General features: G+C 32.9%; 1 protein-coding gene across 1 annotated transcript in view; it reads left to right on the forward strand.

Annotated features, from left to right (window-relative positions):
* Positions 1–4,382: 4,382 nt before the first annotated feature.
* LOC135287320 (maltase-glucoamylase-like) overlaps positions 4,383–24,088 on the forward strand; it is a 102,286-nt gene continuing 82,580 nt past the window's right edge. Inside the window, 6 exon segments of the mRNA XM_064400662.1 lie at positions 4,383–4,402; positions 10,241–10,409; positions 13,493–13,603; positions 17,031–17,179; positions 21,330–21,414; positions 23,885–23,941. Of these exon segments, the coding sequence (XP_064256732.1) occupies positions 4,383–4,402; positions 10,241–10,409; positions 13,493–13,603; positions 17,031–17,179; positions 21,330–21,414; positions 23,885–23,941 (591 nt within the window).

Genomic DNA, 24,088 nt, shown 5'->3' on the forward strand with positions numbered 1-24,088 from the left:
ACCAAAATCACCCCAAAATCACACACAAATCACACACAAATTCACACACAAATCACACCGAAATCACCACAAATCACACACTAATTCACACTGAAATCACACACAAATCATGCCCAAATTCACACCGGAATCACACACAAATCACACACAAATCACACACAAAATCACACCACAATCACACACAAATTCACACACAAATTCACACCGAAATCACCCCAAAATCACACACAAATCACACACAAATCACACACAAATCATGCCCGAATTCACACCGGAATCACCCCAAAATCACACACAAATCACACACAAATTCACACCAAAATCACACAAAAATTCACACCGAATTCACCCCAAAATCACCACAAATCACCCCCGAATTCACACCGGATTCACCCCAAAACCACACACAAATCACCCCCAAAATCGCACACAAGTTCACCCCAAAATCACCCCCGAATTCACACCCGAATTCACACCGGAATCACACACAAATCACACACAAATTCACACCGAAATCACCCCAAAACCACACACAAATCACCCCCGAACTCACACCGAAATCACCCACAAATTCACACCAAAATCACCCACAAATCACCCACAAATCACCCACAAATCACACACAAATTCACACTGAAAACGCCCGAATTCGCACCGAAATCACCCCCAAATTCACAGCCGAATTCACACTGGAATCACCCCAAACTCACCCCCAATTACCCCCAAATTCACCACAAATCACACACAAATTCTCACTGAAATCACCACCAAATCACAAACAAGTCACCCCTGAATTCACACCAAAATCACCCCAAAATCGCACACACATCACACACAAAATCACACCAAAATCACCCCAAAATCACACACAAATCACACACAAATTCACACACAAATCACACCGAAATCACCACAAATCACACACTAATTCACACTGAAATCACACACAAATCATGCCCAAATTCACACCGGAATCACACACAAATCACACACAAATCACACACAAAATCACACCACAATCACACACAAATTCACACACAAATTCACACCGAAATCACCCCAAAATCACACACAAATCACACACAAATCACACACAAATCATGCCCGAATTCACACCGGAATCACCCCAAAATCACACACAAATCACACACAAATTCACACCAAAATCACACAAAAATTCACACCGAATTCACCCCAAAATCACCACAAATCACCCCCGAATTCACACCGGATTCACCCCAAAACCACACACAAATCACCCCCAAAATCGCACACAAATTCACCCCAAAATCACACCCGAATTCACACCGAAATCATCCACAAAATCACCCCCGAATTCACACCGGAATCACACACAAATTCACACCGAAATCACCCCCAATCACCCACAAATTCACACCAAAATCACCACCGAAATCACCCACAAATCACACACAAAATCACCCCCAATCACTCACAAAATCACCCACAAATCACACACCTGAATTCACACCGGAATCACCCAAAAAATCACACACAAATCACACACAAATTAACACCGAATTCACCCCCAAAATCACACACAAATTCACACTGAAAACACCCGAATTCACACTGGAATCACCCCAAAACCACACCGAAATCACCCCCGAACTCACCCCCAAATTCACACCAAAATCACCCCTAAAATCACACACAAATTCACACCGAAATCACCCCAATATCACCCACAAAATAACCCACAAATCACACACAAATCACACACAAATTCACACCAAAAACACCCGAATTCACACCGAAATCACCCCCAAAATCACCACAAATCACCCCCGTTTTCACACCAAAATCACACACAAATTCACCACGATACCACCCACAAAATCACACCAAAATCCTCTGATTTCACACCAAAATCACCCCCAAATCACACACAAATTCACACTGACATCACCCCAAAATCACACACAAATCACCCCCAAACTCACCACGAATCACCCCCGATTTCACACCAAAGTCACCCACAAATCAAACACAAATTCACACCGAAATCACCCCAAAATCACCCCCCATCACCCCCAAACTCACCACAAATTCACCCACAAATTCACCCCTAAAACACTCCCAAATTCACCCCAAAATCCCCCGATTTCACCCCAAAATCACCCCCTCACTCCCCCCAAATTCACCCCAAAATTACCAATATTGGAATATTCAAATGATATTCAAATGAGATGCAAATGTCCAGCCCGGGTTTGGGTGGTTCTGTGCTCGCAGGACAGGACCGGCCCCGCAAGGGCTGGCCATTAAATATTCCAATGAGATGCAAATTGCAGCCCGGGTTTGGGTGGTTCTGTGCTTCCAGGACAGGAACGGCCCCGTGAGTTTCGTGCCCGGCTCCGAGCGCGGCTGCGCCGACAACCGATGGAACTTCCCCCCGTACAGCCCCGGTCAGCAGCGCCGCGCCCACTTAGTTTCATTTTATTTTGTTTTATTTTATTTTATTTTATTTTATTTTATTTTATTTTATTTTATTTTATTTTATTTTATTTTATTTTATTTTATTTTATTTTTTAATTTTAATTTTTATCTTTATTTACATTTTTATTGACATTTTTATTTCTTTTTTCTTTGTCTTTTTCTTTACATTTTTATTTCTATTTCTATTTATTAGTTTTATTTTCATTTTTATTTTTATTTTTATTTAATTTTCTTTTTTATTTTTACTTTTATTTTCATTATTATTTTTATTTAAGTTCATTCTTATTTCCATTTTAATTTTAATTTTTATTTTTATTTCCTTTTTACTTGTATTTTTATTTCCATTTCCATTTTCTCATTTTAAATTTTTATTTTTATTCTATTTTTATTTTTATTCTATTTTAATTTTTTATTTCCATTTCTATTTTTATTTTTATTGAATTTTAGTTTTTATTAATTTTGTTTATTTTTCATTTTAATTTTTATTTTCATTTTTATTTAATTTTCATTTTTATTTTTATTTTTACTTTTATTTTTTCAATTTTTATTTAAATTTTTATTTTCTATTTTATTTTTATTTTTTAATTCCAATTTTTATTTTTATTTTTATTTTTATTTTCATTTTTATTTTCCTTTTACTTTCTTTTTTATTTCACTTTCTTTATTATTGTGTTTTTAATTTATATTTTTATTTTAATTTTTACTTATTTTTTTAATTTTTGTTTTAATTTTCATTGTAATTTTTATTTTTATTTAATTTTCTTTTTTAATTTCTATTTACATTTTATTTTTTATTTATTATTGAATGAAATAATGAAATTAAGTAAATGGTAAATTAACTATTAAATAATGGGGAATGAATTGATTAGCCTTTAGGATAATTATTTAATCATTAATTAATTGGCGAATAAATCAATTAAATATTTGTGATTGGTTAATTAGATAAGCGATTAATAAAAAATTGGATCATTAATTAATTGCCTAATATAAATAATTAATTACCTGTTTCTCCCCCAGCTGTGGCTGACCGGCAATTATGCAATATGTAATATCCAATTACATATTGGCTAATTAAATAATTAAATAAATGGATAGTTAATTTATTTGTTAAACAAGTATTATTAAATAATTGGATCATTAATTACCAAATTAGCTCATTAATTCCCCCAGCCGTGGCTGACCGGCCATTACACAGCCCATAACATCCAATTACCCACGGGCTAATTAATCATTTAAACAATTGCATGGTTAATTGAATATTTAGATAAACATAATTCAATACTCGGGTCATTAATTAATTCCCTAATTATCTCGTTAATCGCCCCAGCCGTGCTTGACCGGCCGCTCTTCCGCCGCTCGCTCTGCCCGGACGCCGTCCACGCCTGGGGGCGCCACTACGACGTCCACAACCTGTACGGGCACGCCATGGCCGCGGCCACGCGCCGGTGAGTGACCGCTGAGTGACCACTGAGTGACCACTGACCACTAAGTGACCACTGACTGACCACTGAGAGTGACCACAGTGACTGTGAGAGCACAGCCTGTACGGGCACGCCATGGCCGCGGCCACGCGCCGGTGAGTGACCACTGAGTGACCACTGAGTGACCACTGACTGACCACTGACCACTGAGTGACCACTGACCACTGAGAGTGACCACTGACTGACCACTGACCACTGAGTGACCACTGACCACTGAGAGTGACCACTGACTGACCACTGACCACTGACTGACCACTGAGAGTGACCACAGTGACCGTGAGAGCACAACCTGTACGGGCACGCCATGGCCGCGGCCACGCGCCGGTGAGTGACCGCTGAGTGATCACTGAGTGACCACTGAGTGACCACTGACCACTGACCACTGACTGACCACTGACCAACTGACCACAGTGACCGTGAGAGCACAACCTGTACGGGCACGCCATGGCCGCGGCCACGCGCTGGTGAGTGACCGCTGAGTGACCACTGAGTGACCACTGACCACTGAGTGACCACTGACTGACCACAGTGACCACTGAGTGACCACTGAGAGTGACCACAGTGACCGTGAGAGCACAACCTGTACGGGCACGCCATGGCCGCGGCCACGCGCCGGTGAGTGACCACTGAGTGACCACTGACTGACCACTGACCACAGTGACCACTGAGTGACCACTGAGTGACCACTGAGTGACCACTGACCAACGAGAGTGACCACAGTGACCACTGACCACTGACTGACCACTGACCACTGACCACTGACCAACGAGAGTGACCACAGTGACCACTGACCACTGACTGACCACTGACCACTGACCACTGAGTGACCACTGACCACTGACCAACGAGAGTGACCACAGTGACCACTGACTGACCACTGAGAGTGACCACAGTGACTGTGAGAGCACAGCCTGTACGGGCACGCCATGGCCGCGGCCACACGCCGGTGAGTGACCACCGAGTGACCACTGAGTGACCACTGACCAATGAGAGTGACCACTGACCACTGACTGACCACTGAGAGTGACCTCAGTGACCGTGAGAGCACAACCTGTACGGGCACGCCATGGCCGCGGCCACGCGCCGGTGAGTGACCACTGACCACTGAGTGACCACTGACCACTGAGTGACCACTGACCACTGACCAACTGACCACAGTGACCACTGACTGACCACTGACTGACCACTGAGAGTGACCACAGTGACCGTGAGAGCACAACCTGTACGGGCACGCCATGGCCGCGGCCACGCGCCGGTGAGTGACCACCGAGTGACCACTGAGTGACCACTGACCACTGGGAGTGACCACTGAGTGACCACTGACCACTGAGTGACCACTGACCACTGGGAGTGACCACTGAGTGACCACTGAGTGACCACTGAGTGACCACTGACCACTGGGAGTGACCACTGAGTGACCACCGAGTGACCACTGAGTGACCACTGACCACTGGGAGTGACCACTGAGTGACCACTGACCACTGAGTGACCACTGACCACTGGGAGTGACCACTGAGTGACCACTGACCTCTGACTGACCACTGAGAGTGACCACAGTGACCGTGAGAGCACAACCTGTACGGGCACGCCATGGCCGCGGCCACGCGCCGGTGAGTGACCACCGAGTGACCACTGACCACTGGGAGTGACCACTGAGTGACCACTGAGTGACCACTGAGTGACCACTGACCACTGGGAGTGACCACTGAGTGACCACTGACCACTGACTGACCACTGAGAGTGACCACAGTGACCGTGAGAGCACAACCTGTACGGGCACGCCATGGCCGCGGCCACGCGCCGGTGAGTGACCACTGACCACTGAGTGACCACTGACCACTGAGTGACCACTGACCAACTGACCACAGTGACCATTAACCTCTGACTGACCACTGAGAGTGACCACAGTGACCGTGAGAGCACAACCTGTACGGGCACGCCATGGCCGCGGCCACGCGCCGGTGAGTGACCACTGACCACTGAGTGACCACTGACCACTGAGAGTGACCACAGTGACCACTGACCACTGACCACAGTGACCACTGACCAACTGACCACAGTGACCACTGACCACTGACTGACCACTGCATATATTTTTAATATTTTATATATTTCCTATATATATTTAATACTCCATCCATTTATCTATTTTAACACGTTATATCTATTTTTTTAGATTGTTTTATATATTTTATATAAAACATGTAATAATATATTTTACCTATTTATATATTTTATATACTTCACATGTATTTTTAACATTTTATATATTTCCTATATATATTTAATATTTCATTCATTTACCTATTTTTAACACGTTTTATATATATTATTTTAGATTATTATATATATTTTATCTATTTAAGTATTTTGCATATTTATCTATTTTATATACTTCTCATATATTTTTAATATTTTATATATTTATATTTATTTTATATATATATTTAAATATATATTTAATATTTCATACATTTATCTATTTTTACACATGTTATATATATATTATTTTACATTATTTTATATATTTTATATATTTATCTATTCTATATGCTTCACATGTATTTTTAATATTTTCTATATTTCCTATATATATATTTAATATTTCATACATCTATCTATTTTTACACCTGTTAGGTATATATTATTTTACATTATTTTATATATTTTATATATTTATCTATTCTATATGCTTCACATGTATTTTTAATATTTTCTATATTTCCTATATATATATTTAATATTTCATACATTTATCTATTTTTACACCTGTTAGGTATATATTATTTTACATTATTTTATATATTTTATATATTTATCTATTCTATATGCTTCACATGTATTTTTAATATTTTCTATATTTCCTATATATATATTTAATATTTCATACATTTATCTATTTTTACACCTGTTAGGTATATATTATTTTACATTATTTTATATATTTTATATATTTATCTATTCTATATGCTTCACATGTATTTTTAATATTTTCTGTATTTCCTATATATATATTTAATATTTCATACATTTATCTATTTTAACACCTGTTAGGTATATATTATTTTACATTATTTTATGTATTTTATATATGTATCTATTTTATATGCTTCACATATATTTTTAATATTTTCTATATTTCCTATATATATATTTAATATTTCATACATTTATCTATTTTTACACATGTTATATATATATATTATTTTACATTATTTTATATATTTTATATATGTATCTATTTTATATGCTTCACATGTATTTTTAATATTTTCTATATTTCCTATATATATATTTAATATTTCATACATTTATCTATTTTAACACCTGTTAGGTATATATTATTTTACCTTATTTTATATATTTTATATATTTATCTATTTTATATGCTTCACATATATTTTTAATATTTTCTGTATTTCCTATATATACATTTAATATTTCATACATTTATCTATTTTAACACCTGTTAGGTATATATTATTTTACATTATTTTATATATTTTATATATGTATCTATTTTATATGCTTCACATGTATTTTTAATATTTTCTATATTTCCTATATATACATTTAATACTCCATCCATTTATCTATTTTAACACCTGTTAGGTATATATTATTTTACCTTATTTTATATATTTTATATATTTATCTATTTTATATGCTTCACATGTATTTTTAATATTTTCTATATTTCCTATATATATATATTTAATATTTCATACATTTATCTATTTTTACACGTTATATATATATGTTATTTTACATTATTTTATATATTTTATATATTTATCTATTTTATATGCTTCACATGTATTTTTAATATTTTATAGATTTCCTACATATATATATTTAATATTTCATACATTTATCTATTTTAACACCTGTTAGGTATATATTATTTTACATTATTTTATATATTTTATATATTTATCTATTCTATATGCTTCACATGTATTTTTAATATTTTCTGTATTTCCTATATATATATTTAATATTTCATACATTTATCTATTTTAACACCTGTTAGGTATATATTATTTTACATTATTTTATATATTTTATATATTTATCTATTCTATATGCTTCACATATATTTTTAATATTTTCTGTATTTCCTATATATATATTTAATATTTCATACATTTATCTATTTTAACACCTGTTAGGTATATATTATTTTACATTATTTTATATATTTTATATATTTATCTATTCTATATGCTTCACATATATTTTTAATATTTTCTATATTTCCTATATATATATTTAATATTTCATACATTTATCTATTTTAACACCTGTTAGGTATATATTATTTTACATTATTTTATATATTTTAAATATTTATCTATTCTATATGCTTCACATATATTTTTAATATTTTCTATATTTCCTATATATATATTTAATATTTCATACATTTATCTATTTTTACACGTTATATATATATTATTTTAGATTATTTTATATATTTTATATATTTATCGATTTTATATGCTTCTTATATATTTTTAATATTTTCTATATTTCCTATATATATATTTAATATTTCATACATTTATCTATTTTAACACCTGTTAGGTATATATTATTTTAGATTATTTTATATATTTTATATATTTATCTATTCTATATGCTTCACATGTATTTTTAATATTTTATATATTTCCTATATATATATATTTAATATTTCATACATTTATCTATTTTAACACCTGTTAGGTATATATTATTTTACATTATTTATATATTTTATATATTTATCTATTTTATATGCTTCACATGTATTTTTAATATTTTCTGTATTTCCTATATATATATTTAATATTTCATACATTTATCTATTTTAACACCTGTTAGGTATATATTATTTTACATTATTTTATATATTTTATATATTTATCTATTCTATATGCTTCACATATATTTTTAATATTTTCTATATTACCTATATATATATTTAATATTTCATACATTTATCTATTTTAACACCTGTTAGGTATATATTATTTTACATTATTTTATATATTTTATATATTTATTTTACATGCTTCACATATATTTTTAATATTTTATATATTTCCTATATATACATTTAATATTTCATACATTTATCTATTTTTACACCTGTTAGGTATATATTATTTTACATTATTTTATGTATTTTATATATTTATCTATTCTATATGCTTCACATATATTTTTAATATTTTATATATTTCCTATATATATATTTAATATTTCATACATTTATCTATTTTAACACCTGTTAGGTATATATTATTTTACATTATTTTATATGTTTCACATATATTTTTAATATTTTATATATTTCCTATATATATATGTAGTATTTCATACATTTATCTATTTTTACACATGTTATATATATATATATAATTTTAGATTATTTTATATATTTTATATATGTATCTATTTTATATGCTTCACATATATTTTTAATATTTTATATATTTCCTATATATATATATATTTAATATTTCATACATTTATCTATTTTTACACGTTATATATATATATTATTTTACATTATTTTATATATTTTATATATTTATCTATTTTATATGCTTCACATATATTTTTAATATTTTCTATATTTCCTATATATATATTTAATATTTCATACATTTATCTATTTTACACGTTATATATATATTATTTTAGATTATTTTATATATTTTACACATTTATCTATTCTATATGCTTCACATGTATTTTTAATATTTTATATATTTCCTATATATATATTTAATATTTCATACATTTTTCTATTTTAACACCTGTTAGGTATATATTATTTTACATTATTTTATATATTTTATATATTTATCTATTCTACATGCTTCACATATATTTTAATATTTTCTTTATTTCCTATATATATATTTAATATTTCATACATTTATCTATTTTAACACCTGTTAGGTATATATTATTTTACATTATTTTATATGTATTTTATATATGTATCTATTTTATATGCTTCACATATATTTTTAATGTTTTCTATATTTCCTATATATATATTTAATATTTCATACATTTATCTATTTTTACACATGTTATATATATATATTATTTTAGATTATTTTATGTATTTTATATATTTATCTATTTTATATGCCTCACATATATTTTTAATATTTTCTATATTTCCTATATATATATTTAATATTTCGTTCATTTACCTATTTGAGCACGTGTTATATATAAAATTAACACCAGTTACACATATATATATAAAATTTTTTTATTTCCCTTTCCCTGTCCCGCAGGGCGCTGCGGGCGCTGTCGGGGCGGCGGCCGCTGCTGCTGCAGGGCGGCTCCTTCGCGGGCTCGGGGCGCCTCGGGGGGCTCTGGCTGGGGCCCGGCGCCGCCTCCTGGCCGCGGCTGCGCCAGGCCGTGCCCGCGGTGCTGCGCGCCGGCCTGCTCGGCATGCCCTACGTGAGACACGGGGACTGACCCCAAATCACAATTCATCCAGATCCGTTTTTATTTCCATTTTTAATTTCAATTTTTGTTCTGATTTTCCATTCCAATTTTAATTTTTCGTTCAATTTTGCATTTCAATTTTGATTTTAATTTGAATTTTTATTCTCATTTTCCATTCAAATTTTCATTTTCCATTTAATTTTATGTTAAATTTCGCATTTCAGTTTTGATTTTACTTAGAATTTTGATTCTAATTTTCCGTTCAAATTTTAATTTTATGTTCAATTTTACTTGTCAATTTCTATTTTAAAGTCAATTTTAATTCTAATTTTCCATTCAAATTTTAATTTTCGATTTTTATTTTAATTTTATGTTCAATTTTACATTTCAATTTTGATTTTAATTTGAGTTTTAGTTCTAATTTTCCTTTCAGAATTTAATTTTCCATTTAAATAGTAATTTTCCATTCAAATTTTAATTTTATGTTCAATTTTACAATTCAATTTTTATTTTAATTTTAATTTTAATTATGATTTTCCATACATATTTTAATTTTGCATTTCAGTTTTCATTTTACTTTGAATTTTAATTCTAATTTTCCACTCAAATTTTAATTTTCCGTTCAAATATTAATATTATGTTCAATTTCACGTTTCAATTTCTATTTTAATTCTAATTTTCCTTTTAAATTTTAATTTTCCATTCTAATTTTAATTTTATGTTCAGTTTTACATTTCAATTTTGATTTTCATTTTAATTCTAATTTTATGTTAAATTTTACAAATCAATTTCTATTTTAATTTGAATTTTAATTCTAATTTCCCATTAAAATTTTAATTTTCCACTCAGATTTTAATTTTATGTTGAATTTTACGTTTCAATTTTTATTTAATTCTAATTTTCCAACCAAATTTTAATTTTCAATTTAAATTTTAATTTTACATTAAATTTTACATTTCAATTTTGATTTTACATTGAAATTTAATTCTACTTTCCATTCAAATTTAAATTTTCCATTTAAATTTTAATTTTATGTTCAATTTTTCCTTTCAATTTTGATTTTACTTTGAATTTTGATTCTAATTTTCCATTTAAATTTTAATTTTATGTTCAATTTTTCCTTTCAATTTCGATTTTACTTTGAATTTTAATTCTAATTTTCTGTTCAAATTTTAATTTTCCATTCAAATTTTAACTTTATGTTCAATTTTACATTTCAATTTTTATTTAAAATTTCCTTCAAAATTTTTAATATAAATTTTAATTCAAAAAATTAACTCTAATTGAAATGTCAATGTCAATTTTATTTTCAAATTCCAATTTTAATTGTCAATGTCAGTTCTATTTTTAAATTTCAATTTTATTATATAATTCCAATTTCAATTTCATTTTAATGTCAATTTCAAATTTAGTTTTTAATTTTAGTGTTAGTGTCAGTGGCAATTTTATTTTCAAATTCCAATTTTAAGTTGAATCTGCGTGTCAATTTCAAATTCATTTTTAATGTTTAATTCAAATGTCAATATCAACTTTATTTTCAAATTCCAATTTTATTTCGAATTTTAATGGATACGTCAATTTCAATTTTATTTTTAAATTCCATTTTTAAATTTCATGTCAATATCAGTGTCAAGTCATATTTTAAATTCAATTTTAATATTTAATGTTAATTTCACATTTTAGTGTCAGCGTCAATTTCATTTTCAAATTCCAATTTTAATTCTAATTTAAATGTGTGTATCAATTTCAATTTTATTTTTAAGTTTAATTCAAATATCAATGTCAACTTTATTTTAAAATTCCAATTTTAATTCTCATTTAAATGTAGATGTCAATTTCAGTTTTATTTTTCAAATTTAGTTCCAATGTCAACGTCAATTCTATTTTTAAATTTTAATATTTAATTCCAATTTCAATTTTAGTTTTTTATTTCAGTTTCAGTGTCAACATCAATTTTATTTTCAAATTCCAATTTTAATTCTAATTTAAATGCGCATGTCAATTTCAATTTTATTTTTTAAGTTTAATTTAAATGTCAATGTCAATTTTATTTTAAAATTCCAATTTTAATTGTCAATATCAATTCTATTTTTAAATTTCAATTTTAATTTTTATGTCTAAGTCAATTTCAAGTCAAATTTTGAATTCAAATTTTAATATTTAATGTTAATGTCAATTTCACATTTTAGTCAATTTCACTTTCCAATTCCAATTTTAATTCTAATTTAAATGCATGTGTCAATGTCAATTTTATTTTTCAAATTTAATTTAAATGTCAATGTCAATTTTATTTTCAAATTCCAGTTTTAATTGTCAATGTCAATTCTATTTTTACATTTCAATTTTGTTGTTTAATTCCAATTTCAGTCAGTGTGAACGTCAATTTTATTTGCAAATCCCAATTTTAATTTTAATTTAGCTGCATATGTCATTTCAATTTCATTTTTAAAGATTAATTTAAATTTCAATGCCAACTTTATTTTCAAATTCCAATTTTAATTTTAATTTAAATGCATATGTCAATTTCAATTTTTTTTCATGTCAATGTCAATTTTATTTTTGAATCCCAATATTTTAATGTCAATTTCACTTTTTAAGTTTAGTGTCGGTGTCAACATCAATTTTATTTTCAAATTCCAATTTTAATTCTAATTTAAGTGTGTATGTCAATTTCAATTTCATTTTTCAAGTTTAATTTAAATTCCAATGTCAATTCTATTTTTAAATTCCATTTTTATGTCAATATCAATGTCAAGCCAAATTTCAAATTCAATTTTAATATTTAATGGTAACGTCAATTTCATTTTCAGATTCCAATTTTAATTCCAAGTTAAATGTGTCTCAATTTCAATTTTATTTTTTAAGTTCAATTCAAATGTCAATTTCATTTCTAAATTTCAATTTCATGTTCAAATTCAAATTTTAAACGCAAATTCGTTTTCAAATTCCATTTTAATTTTATTTCTAATTTCATTTTATTTCCTCATTGCAATTTTGATTTTACCTTTTAAATTTATTTAAATTTATTTAAATTTTTGAATTTTCTCTTTGGAGTTTCATTAAATTTAATGTAATTTTGTTTATTCTTTGTGCAGGCGGGCGGCGCGCTGTGCGGGGCCCCCGCGCAGGAGGAGCTGTGCCGCCGCTGGCTGCAGCTCGGCGCCTTCCTGCCGCTGGCGCGCAGCCACGGCCTGCAGCCCGCAACGGTGCGGAACGACCCGGAATCGGAATTCCTACACGCCCCAAATGCCCCGTTTCTAAACGGAAATTAAATCCAAAATTGCGAACTTCGAAATTAAAATACAATCTGAAATTCCGAATTTTGAAATTAAAATATAATCTTAAATTCCGAATTTCTAAATTAAAATAAAATGTAAAATTCTGAATTTCTAAATTAAAATAAAATCTGAAATTCCAAATTTTGGAATTAAAATGAACTCTAAAATTCCAAATTTCTAAATTAAAATAAAATATAAAATTCAGAATTTTGAAATTAAAATAAAATGCAAAATTCTGAATTTCTAAATTAAAATAAAATCTAAAATTCCGAATTTCTAAATTAAAATAAACTTAAAATTCCGAATTTTGAAATTCAAATAAAATCTAAAATACTGAATTTTGAAATAAAAATAAAAATATAAATATAAAATTCAGAATTTCAAAATTAAAATAAAATGTAATATTCCGAATTTCTAAATTAAAATCAAACCTAAAATTGCGAATTTCGAAATAAAAATAAAACTTGAAATTCTGAATTTCTAAAGTAGAATAAAACATAAAATTCTGAATTTTGAAATTTAAATAAAATCTAAAATACAGAATTTTGAAATAAAAATAAAAATATAAATATAAAATTCAGAATTTCAGAATTAAAATAAAATGTAATATTCCGAATTTCTAAATTAAAATCAAACCTAAAATTGTGAATTTCGAAATTAAAATACAATCTGAAATTCTGAATTTCTAAAGTAAAATAAAATCTAAAATTTTGAATTTTGAAATTAAAATAAAATGTAAAATTCTGAATTTCTAAATTAAAATAAAATCTAAAATTCTGAATTTCTAAAGTAGAATAAAACATAAAAATCTGAATTTTGAAATTTAAATAAAATCTAAAATACAGAATTTTGAAATAAAAATAAAAATATAAATATAAAATTCAGAATTTCGGAATTAAAATAAAATGTAATATTACGAATTTCTAAATTAAAATCAATCCTAAAATTGCGAATTTTGAAATTAAAATACAATCTGAAATTCCGAATTTCTAAATTAAAATATAATCTAAAATTCTGAATTTTGAAATTAAAATAAAACCTAAAATTCTGAATTTTGAACTTTAAATAAAATCTAAAATTCAGAATTTGGAAATTAAAATAAAATCTAAAATTGTGAATTTCGAAATTAAAATAAAATGTAAAATTCTGAATTTCTAAAGTAAAGTAAAACGTAAATTTCTAAATTAAAATAAAATCTAAGATTCCGAATTTCTAAATTAAAATAAACCTAAAATTCCAAATTTTGAAATTAGAATAAAATCTAAAATTCCGAAATTCTAAATTAAAATAAAATCTAAAATTGTGAATTTCAAAATTAAAATCAAATGTAAAATTCTGAATTTCTATATTAAAATAAAATCTAAAATTCTGAATTTCTATATTAAAATCAAACATAAAATAAAACATAACATTCCGAATTTCAAAATTAGAATAAAATCTAAAATTGCGAATTTCGAAATTAAAATAAAACTGGAAATTCCAAATTTCTAAATTAAAATAAAATATAAAATTCAGAGTTTTGAAATTAAAATAAAATGTAAAATTCTGAATTTCTAAATTAAAATAAAATCTAAAATTCTGAATTTCTAAAGTAAAATAAAACATAAAATTCTGAATTTTGAAATTTAAATAAAATCTAAAATACAGAATTTTGAAATAAAAATAAAAATATAAATATAAAATTCAGAATTTAAAAATTAAAATAAAATGTAATATTCCGAATTTCTAAATTAAAATCAATCCTAAAATTGCGAATTTCGAAATTAAAATAAAACTTGAAATTCTGAATTTCTAAGTTAAAATAAAATCTAAAATTCTGAATTTTGAAATTAAAATAAAATCTGAAATTCTGAATTTCTAAATTAAAATAAAATCCTGAAGCTCCAAAAATTGAAATTTTCCTTTTTCTCGATTCCCTCATTTCTGAAATTCTGAATGTTAAAAATCCTGAATTGTAACTAATTAGGCAAAAAAAAAAAACCCTAATTAAAATTAAATTGATTAAAGTTAAATAATTAAATTTAAAATGACTAAAATGAAGTGAATTAAAGTTAAACGAATTAAAATGAAATTATTTAAAACTCAGTTGTAATAAATATTAAATGCATTAAAATGGAAATAATTAAAATTCATTTAAAAATTTAATTAAAATTAAATAAAGGCAGCATTAATTAAAAATAAATTTATTAAAATAAAATTAATTAAAATTCATTAGAAATAAAAATTAAATTGTTTAAAATAAAATTAAATAAAATTAGTTATACATAAAAATTAAATTAATTGAAAATCAATTGATTAAAATTTAATTCATTAAAACCAAGTTATTTGCCATTAAATTGAATAAAATTGAATTCAAAATAAAAATTAAATTGATTACAAATAATTAAAATTGAAATAGTTAAAATTAGGTATAAAAATTTAAATAATTATAATTAAATTTATTAAAATGAAATTTATTAACATGACATTAATTAAAATTAAATTAAAGTCAAATTATTAAAGGTGATTAGAAATAAAAACGAAATTAATTAAAATTAAATTGGTTAAAATTAAATATATTAAAATCACATCAATTGCCATTAAATTGGATAAAATTAAATTGAATAAAATGCTTTAGAAATAAAAATTACATTGATTACAATTAAATTGATTACAATTAAATTATTTTAATTAATTAGATTAAAATTCATTTAATTAAAATTCAATTGAATAAAATGCACTAGAAATAAAAATTAAATTTATTACAATAAATTGGTTACAATTACATTGATTACAATTAATTTAATTGATTCGATTACAATTAATTTAATTAAGATTAAATTGAATAAAATTAATTAGAAATTAAAATTGAATTGATTTCAGTAAATTGGTTACAATTAAATTGATTACAATTACATTAATTTAATTAATTAGATTAAAATTCATTTAATTAAAATTCAATTGAATAAAATGCATTAGAAATAAAAATTAAATTGATTACTATTAAATTGATTACAATTAATTAATTTAATTTAATTAATTAGATTAAAATTCATTTAATTAAAATTCAATTGAACAAAGTGCATTAGAAATAAAAATTAAATTGATTACAATAAATTGATTACAATTAAATTAATTTATTTAGATTTAAATTAATTTAATTAAAATTAAATATAACAAAATTCATTAGAAATAAAAATTAAATTGATTACAATGAGTTAGAATTAAATTAAATAAAATTAGAAATTTTAAATCAAATTAATTAAAATTAAGTTTCTTCAAACCGAATTGAATTTGATTATTTTGATTAAAATTCCGATTAAAATTAAATAAATGCAGTTAATTATAATGGAGTTAATTGTGTGGGTGCCCGCAGGACCCGGCCGCGTTCGGCGCCGCCTCGCTGCTGCTGAACTCGACGCGGGCGCACCTGGGCACGCGGTACCGGCTGCTGCCACACCTGTACTCGCTGCTGCAGCGCGCCCGCGCCCGCGGGCACGGCGTGGCACGGCCCCTGCTGCTCGAGTGAGAGACTGGGAATGCACCTGGGGGCACTGGGAATGCACCTGGGGGCACTGGGGACACACCTGGGACACACCTGGGCACACCCACGGGCACCTGGGGGCACCTGGGAATGCACCTGGGGGCACCTGGGCACACCTGGGGGCACCTGGGCGTAGCTGGGCACACACTTGGGCACACCTGGGGGCACCTGGGCACACCTGGGGGCACCTGGGGGCACCTGGGCACACCTGGGCACACCTGGGACACAGCTGGGCACACCTGGGGGCACCTGGGGGCACCTGGGCATAGCTGGGCACACACTTGGGCACACCTGGGGGCACCTGGGACACAGCTGGGCACAGCTGGGCACACCTGGGGGCACCTGGGGGCACCTGGGGGCACCTGGGCGCACCTGGGGGCACCTGGGCACACCTGGGCACACCTGGGGGCACCTGGGCACACCTGGGGGCACCTGGGGGCACCTGGGCACACACCTGGGCACACCTAGGAATGGTGGGACACACCTGGGCACACCTGGGGGCACTGGGAATGCACCTGGGCACACACCTGGGGACACCTGGGCACACACCTGGGGGCACCTGGGCACACCTGGGCACACCTGGGGGCACCTGGGCACACCTGGGCACACCTGGGCACACCTAGGAATGGTGGGACACACCTGGGCACACTCCTGGGCACACCTGGGCACACCTGGGCACACCTAGTAATGGTGGGACACACCTGGGCACACGTGGGGGCACCTGGGCACACCTGGGGGCACCTGGGCACAACTGGGCACACCCGGGAATCACCTGGGGTCACCAGGACACACCTGGGAATAGTGGGACACACCTGGGCACACTCCTGGGCACACCTGGGCACACCTGGGCACACCTAGGAATGGTGGGACACACCTGGGCACACCTGGGGGCACCTGGGCACACCTGGGGGCACCTGGGCACAACTGGGCACACCCGGGAATCACCTGGGGTCACCGGGACACACCTGGGAATGGTGGGACACACCTGGGCACACCTGGGCACACACCTGGCACGCACCTGGGTACAGCTGGGGGCACCTGGGACACGCCTGGGAGCAGCTGCACACAGCTGGGATTGGTGGGGCACACCTGGAACACACCTCAGTGCACCTGGGCACACACGTGGGCACACCTGGGCACAGCTGGGATACACCTGGGCACTGGTGGGAATGCTGGGAAACACCTGGGCACACCTGGGACGCACCCGGGCACACACCTGGAAATGTACCTGGACCTTCGCCTTGAGCTTAACTTGGTCTTGGTCTTGCCTTGGACCTTGACCCTGGCCTTGATTTGTGTCTTGACCTTGACTTGGTCTTGGTCTTGGTCTTGGTCTTGGTTTTGGCTTGGGTCATGACCTTGGTCTTAATTTAAGTCCTGATCATGACTTGGATCTTGATCTTGGTCTTGACTTGGACCTTAAGCTTGACTTGGACTTGACTTGGATCTTGACCTTGATCCTGACCTTGACTTGATCTTGGCTTGGGTCTTGATGTTGGCCTTGATTGGGGTCCTGATCTTGACTTGCATCTTAAGCTTGACTTGGACCTTAAGCTTGACTCGGACTTGACTTGGATCCCGATCTTGACTTGGACCTTGGTTTGATCTTGGTCTTGATCTTGGCTGGGGTCCTGATCTTGACTTGCATCTTGATCCTGATCTTGACTTGCATCTTGACTCGGATATCAACCTGGATCTTGACTTGCATCTTGACTTGGACCTTAAGCTTGACTGGGATCTTGACTTGGATCTTGATCTTGATCTTGACCTTGATCCTGATTTTGACTTGGACCTTTATTTGATCTTGGTCTTGATCTTGGCCTTGATTTGGGTCCTGAGCTTGACTTGCATCTTAAGCTTGACTTGGACCTTAAGCTTGACTTGGACCTTGACTTATATCTTGATCTTGATCTTGAGTCTGACCTTGATCCCAATCTTGACTTGGACCTTGATTTGATCTTGATCTTGATCTTGATCTTGGCTTGGGTCTTGACCTTAGCCCTGATTTGGGTCCTGATCTTGACTTGTGTCTTGATCCTGATCTTGACTTGCATCTTGACTCGGATATCAACCTGGATCTTGACTTGCATCTTGACTTGGATCTTAAGCTTGACTTGGATCTTGACTTGGATCTTGATCTTGATCTTGACCTTGATCCTGATTTTGACTTGGACCTTGATTTGATCTTGACTTGGCCTTGATTTGGGTGCTGAGCTTGACTTAGATCTTAAGCTTGACTTGCATCTTGACTTATATCTTGATCTTGACCTTGATCCCGATCTTGACTTGTACCTTGGTTTGATCTTGATCTTGATCTTGGCTGGGGTCTTGACCTTGGCCTTGATTTGGGTCCTGATCTTGACTTGCATCTTGACTCAGATCTTGACTTGGACCTTAAGCTTGACTTGGTCCTTGACTTGGATCTTGAGCTTGACCTTGATCTTGATCTTGATCTTGACTTGAGTGTCGACCTTGATCTCGACTTTCATCCCAATTTTGACTTGGTTTTTGATTTTTAGCTTGATTTAGATCTTGATTTTGATCTTGACCTTGACTAAGATCCTGATCTTTTCTTGGATCCTGATCCTGGTCTTGGACCTTGATTTGGTCTTGGCCTTGACTTGAGTCCTGATCTTGACTTGGATCTTGGTCATGGTACTGACTTGGTTCTTGGCCCTGATCTTGGCTTGCGTCCCTACGTGGACCTTAAGCTTGACTTAGACCTTAAGCTTGACTTGGACCTTGACCTGGATCTTAATCTTGATTTGGATTTGGATCTTGACCTTGATTTGATCTTGGTCTTGATCTTGGCTTAGGTCTTGTCCTTGATTTGGATCCTGACCTTGACTTGGACTTTAAGCTTGAGTTGGACCTTGACTTGGATCTTAATCTTCATTTGGATTTGGGTCTTGGTCTTGGCTTGGGTCTTGTCCTTGTCCTTGATTTGGGTCCTGATCTTGGCTCAGGTCTTGTCCTTGATTTGGGTCCTGACCGTGACTTGGATCTTGACCATGATCTTAACCCGGACTTTAAGCCTGAATTGGATCTTGACTTGGACCTTAAGCTTGACTTGGACCTTGACTTGGATCTTGACTTGGACCTTGACTTGTATCTTGATCTTGATCTTGATCTTGATCTTGACTTGAGTGTCGGCCTTTATCTCGACTTTGATCCCAATTTTGACTTGGTTTTTGATTTTTAGCTTGATCTAGATCTTGATTTTGATCTTGACCTTGACTAAGATCCTGATCTTTTCTTGGATCCTGATCCTGGTCTTGGACCTTGATTTGGTCTTGGCCTTGACTTGAGTCCTGATCTTGACTTGGATCTTGGTCATGGTACGGACTTGGTTCTTGGCCCTGATCTTGGCTTGCATCCCTACCTGGACCTTAAGCTTGACTTAGACCTTAAGCTAGACTTGGACCTTGACTTGTGTGTTAATCTTGATTTGGATCTTGACCTTGATTTGATCTTGGTCTCGGCTCAGGTCTTGTCCTAGGTTTGGGTCCTGACCTTGACTTGGATCTTGACCATGATCTTAACTTGGACTTTAAGCCTGAATTGGACCTTGACTTGGACTTTAAGCTTGACTTGGACCTTGACTTGTATCTTAATCTTGATTTGGATTTGGATCTTGACCTTGATTTGATCTTGGTCTTGATCTTAGCTTAGGTCTTGTCCTTGATTTGGGTCCTGACCTTGACTTGGATCTTGACCATGATCTTAACCCGGACTTTAAGCCTGAATTGGACCTTGACTTGGACCTTAAGCTTGACTTGGACCTTGACTTGGATCTTGACCATGATCTTGACTTGGACCTTAAGGTTGACTTGAATCTTGACCCTTACTTAGACCTTGACTTGGATCTTGACTTGGAACTTAAACTTGACTTGGATCTTGATCATGATCTTGACTTGGACCTTAAGCTTGACTTGGATCTTGACCCTTACTCAGACCTTGACTTGGATCTTGATCCTGACCTTAACTTGGACCTTAAGCTTGACTTGGACCTTGATTTGGACCTTGATCTTGACTCAAATCTTAAGCTTGACTTGGATCTTGATCTTGAAGCCTTAAGTTCAGCCTAATTAGCCCAGTTAACTCACTCATTAATTAATTAATTCCCGGCAGGTTCTACGACGATGAGGCCACGTGGGACGTGGACGCGCAGTTCCTGTGGGGGGCGGGGCTCCTCATCACCCCCGTGCTGGAACCCGTGCGTGAAATTCCTCCAAAAAACCCAAAATTTCAATTTTTGGGCCCCTTTTATCCCCTCATCACCCTCAAATGCTGGAACCTGTGGGTGAAATTCCTCCTAAAACCCCAAAATTTGAATTTTTTGTTCCTTTTCCCCTCATCTCCTCATCGCCCCCGTGCTGGAACCCATGCGTGAAATTTCTCCAAAAACCCAAAATTTGAATTTTTGAGTCCTTTTCCCCCCTCATCACCCCCGTGCTGGAACCCGTGGGTGAAATTACTCCTAAAAACCCAAAATTTGAATTTTTTGTTCCTTTTCCCCTCATCTCCTCATCGCCCCCGTGCTGGAACCTGTGCATGAAATTTCTCCAAAAAATCCCAAAAATTCAAATTTTGGGTCATTTTTTTCCTCAGCTCTGGGGTTCCTCTCTAGTTTTGGCTTTCAATGAAAATCTTCTTCATCTTCCTCATCTTCCTCTTCATCTTCTCCTTGTCTTCTTCATCTTCCTCTTCATCTTTGTCTTCTTCATTTTCTTCTTCTCCATCTTCTTGCTCTTCATCATCCTCTTTGTCTTCATCTTCCTCCTCTCCTGTCTTCCTCTTCATCTTCCTCTTTTTCATTTTTGTTTTTGTCTTCATCTTCTTCGATGTATTTTTATTCATCATTTTCATCATCATCATCATCATCATCATCATCCTGTTCTCCTCTTCATCTTCATTTTGTCTTTTTCCTCTTCATCGTCATCTTCTTCTTGTCTTCTTCATCTTCATCTTCCTCTTCATCTTTTTTTATCTTCGTCTTCTCCATTTTCTTCATCTTCATCATCTTCTTCTTTTCTCCTCCTCTTCCATCTTCATTTTGGATTTTTCATGGTCATCTTCATCATCATCATCATCATCATCTTCTTCATCATCTTCTTCTTCCTTATTTCCTCCTCCTCCTCTTCCATCTTCATTTTCTCTTCTTCATCTTCATATTTCTCTTCCTCCTCATCTTCCTCTTCATTTTTGTTTTCACCTTCGTCTTCTTCAATGTCTTTGTCTTCTTCTCCATCTTCTTGATCTTCGTCTTCATCATCTTTTTTTTCTTCATCTTCCATCTTTGTCTTCATTTTCTTCTTCTTCACTTTCTTATTTTTCTTTTTATGATCTTCTTCTTCTTCTTCTTCTTTGCCTTCATCTTCCTCTTCTTCCTTGTCTGCTTGTTCCTTTTTTTATCCTTAATTTTCTTCTTCTTGTCGGCTCTGTCATCTTCATCTTCATCTTCATCTTCATCTTCATCTTCATCTTCATCTTCATCTTCATCTTCATCTTCATCGTCTTCCTCTTCTTCTTGATCTTCATCTTCCTCTTTTTCTTTTTCGCGGTCTTCTTCCTCATCTTCATCTTCTTCATCTTCCTCTTGCTCTTCTTCATTCTGTTCTTCTTCTTGTTGCCTTTGTCATCTTCATCTTCATCTTCATCATCTGTCATCTTCATCATTTTTGTCTTCATCTTCCTCCTGTTCTTTTTCATTGTCTTCTTCATCTTCCTGATCTTCCTCATACTCATCTTCCTCATCTTCTTCTGTCTTCTTCTTCATCATCTTCCTCTTGTTCTTTTTCATGGTCTTCTTCCTGATCTTCATCTTCTTCTTCATCTTCCTCTTCATTCTGTTCTTCTTCTTGTTGTCTTTGTCATCTGAATCTTCATCTTCATCTTCATCTTCATCTTCATCATCTGTCATCTTCATCATTTTTGTCTTCATCTTCCTCCTGTTCTTCTTCATTGTCTTCTTCATCTTCCTGATCTTCCTCATCTTCTTCACCCTCATCTTCCTCATCGTCTTCTGTCTTCTTCTTCATCGTCTTCATCATCTTCCTCTTGTTCTTTTTCATGGTCTTCTTCCTGATCTTCTTCATCATCTTCTTCATCTTCCTCTTCATTCTGTTCTTCTTCTTGTTGTCTTTGTCATCTTCATCCTCATCATCATCTTCATCTTCATCTTCATCGTCTGTCATCTTCATCTTCATCATCTGTCATCTTCATAATTTTTGTCTTCATCTTCCTCCTGTTCTTTTTCTTTTTCATTCTCTTCTTCATCTTCCTCATCTTCCTGATCTTCCTCATCGACTTCTGCCTTTTCTTCATCATCTTCATCATCTTCCTCTTGTTCTTTTTCATGGTCTTCTTCCTGATCTTCTTCATCATCTTCATCTTCCTCTTGCCCTTCTTCATTCTGTTCTTCTTCTTGTTGTCTTTGTCATCTTCATCTTCATCTTCATCGTCTGTCATCTTCATCTTCATCTTCATCTTCATCATTTGTCATCTTCATAATTTTGCTTCTTCATCTTCCTCCTGTTCTTTTTCATTGTCTTCTTCATCTTCCTCATCTTCCTCATCGTCTTCTGCCTTCCTCTTCATCATCTTCCTCTTTTTGCTTTTCCCGCTCCCCTTCCTCCCGCTCCTCTTCCTCTCCGTTCATTCCGGAACGTTCCGTGTCGCGGCAGGGCGTGGAGGTGATCCGGGCCTACATCCCCGACGCCGTCTGGTACGAGTACGAGTCGGTGAGTGACGGCCCCAAAATTCCTCCAAAATCCGGCAAAAAACCGAATTCATTAATTAATTAATGGGCGATTAGTGATAATTATCGTTCAGTGGGAATTCATTAATTAATTAATGGGCGATTAGTGATAATTATCGTTCAGTGGGAA

This window comes from Passer domesticus, chromosome 29, assembly GCF_036417665.1.
Source record: "Passer domesticus isolate bPasDom1 chromosome 29, bPasDom1.hap1, whole genome shotgun sequence".
Lineage (NCBI taxonomy): Eukaryota > Metazoa > Chordata > Aves > Passeriformes > Passeridae > Passer > Passer domesticus.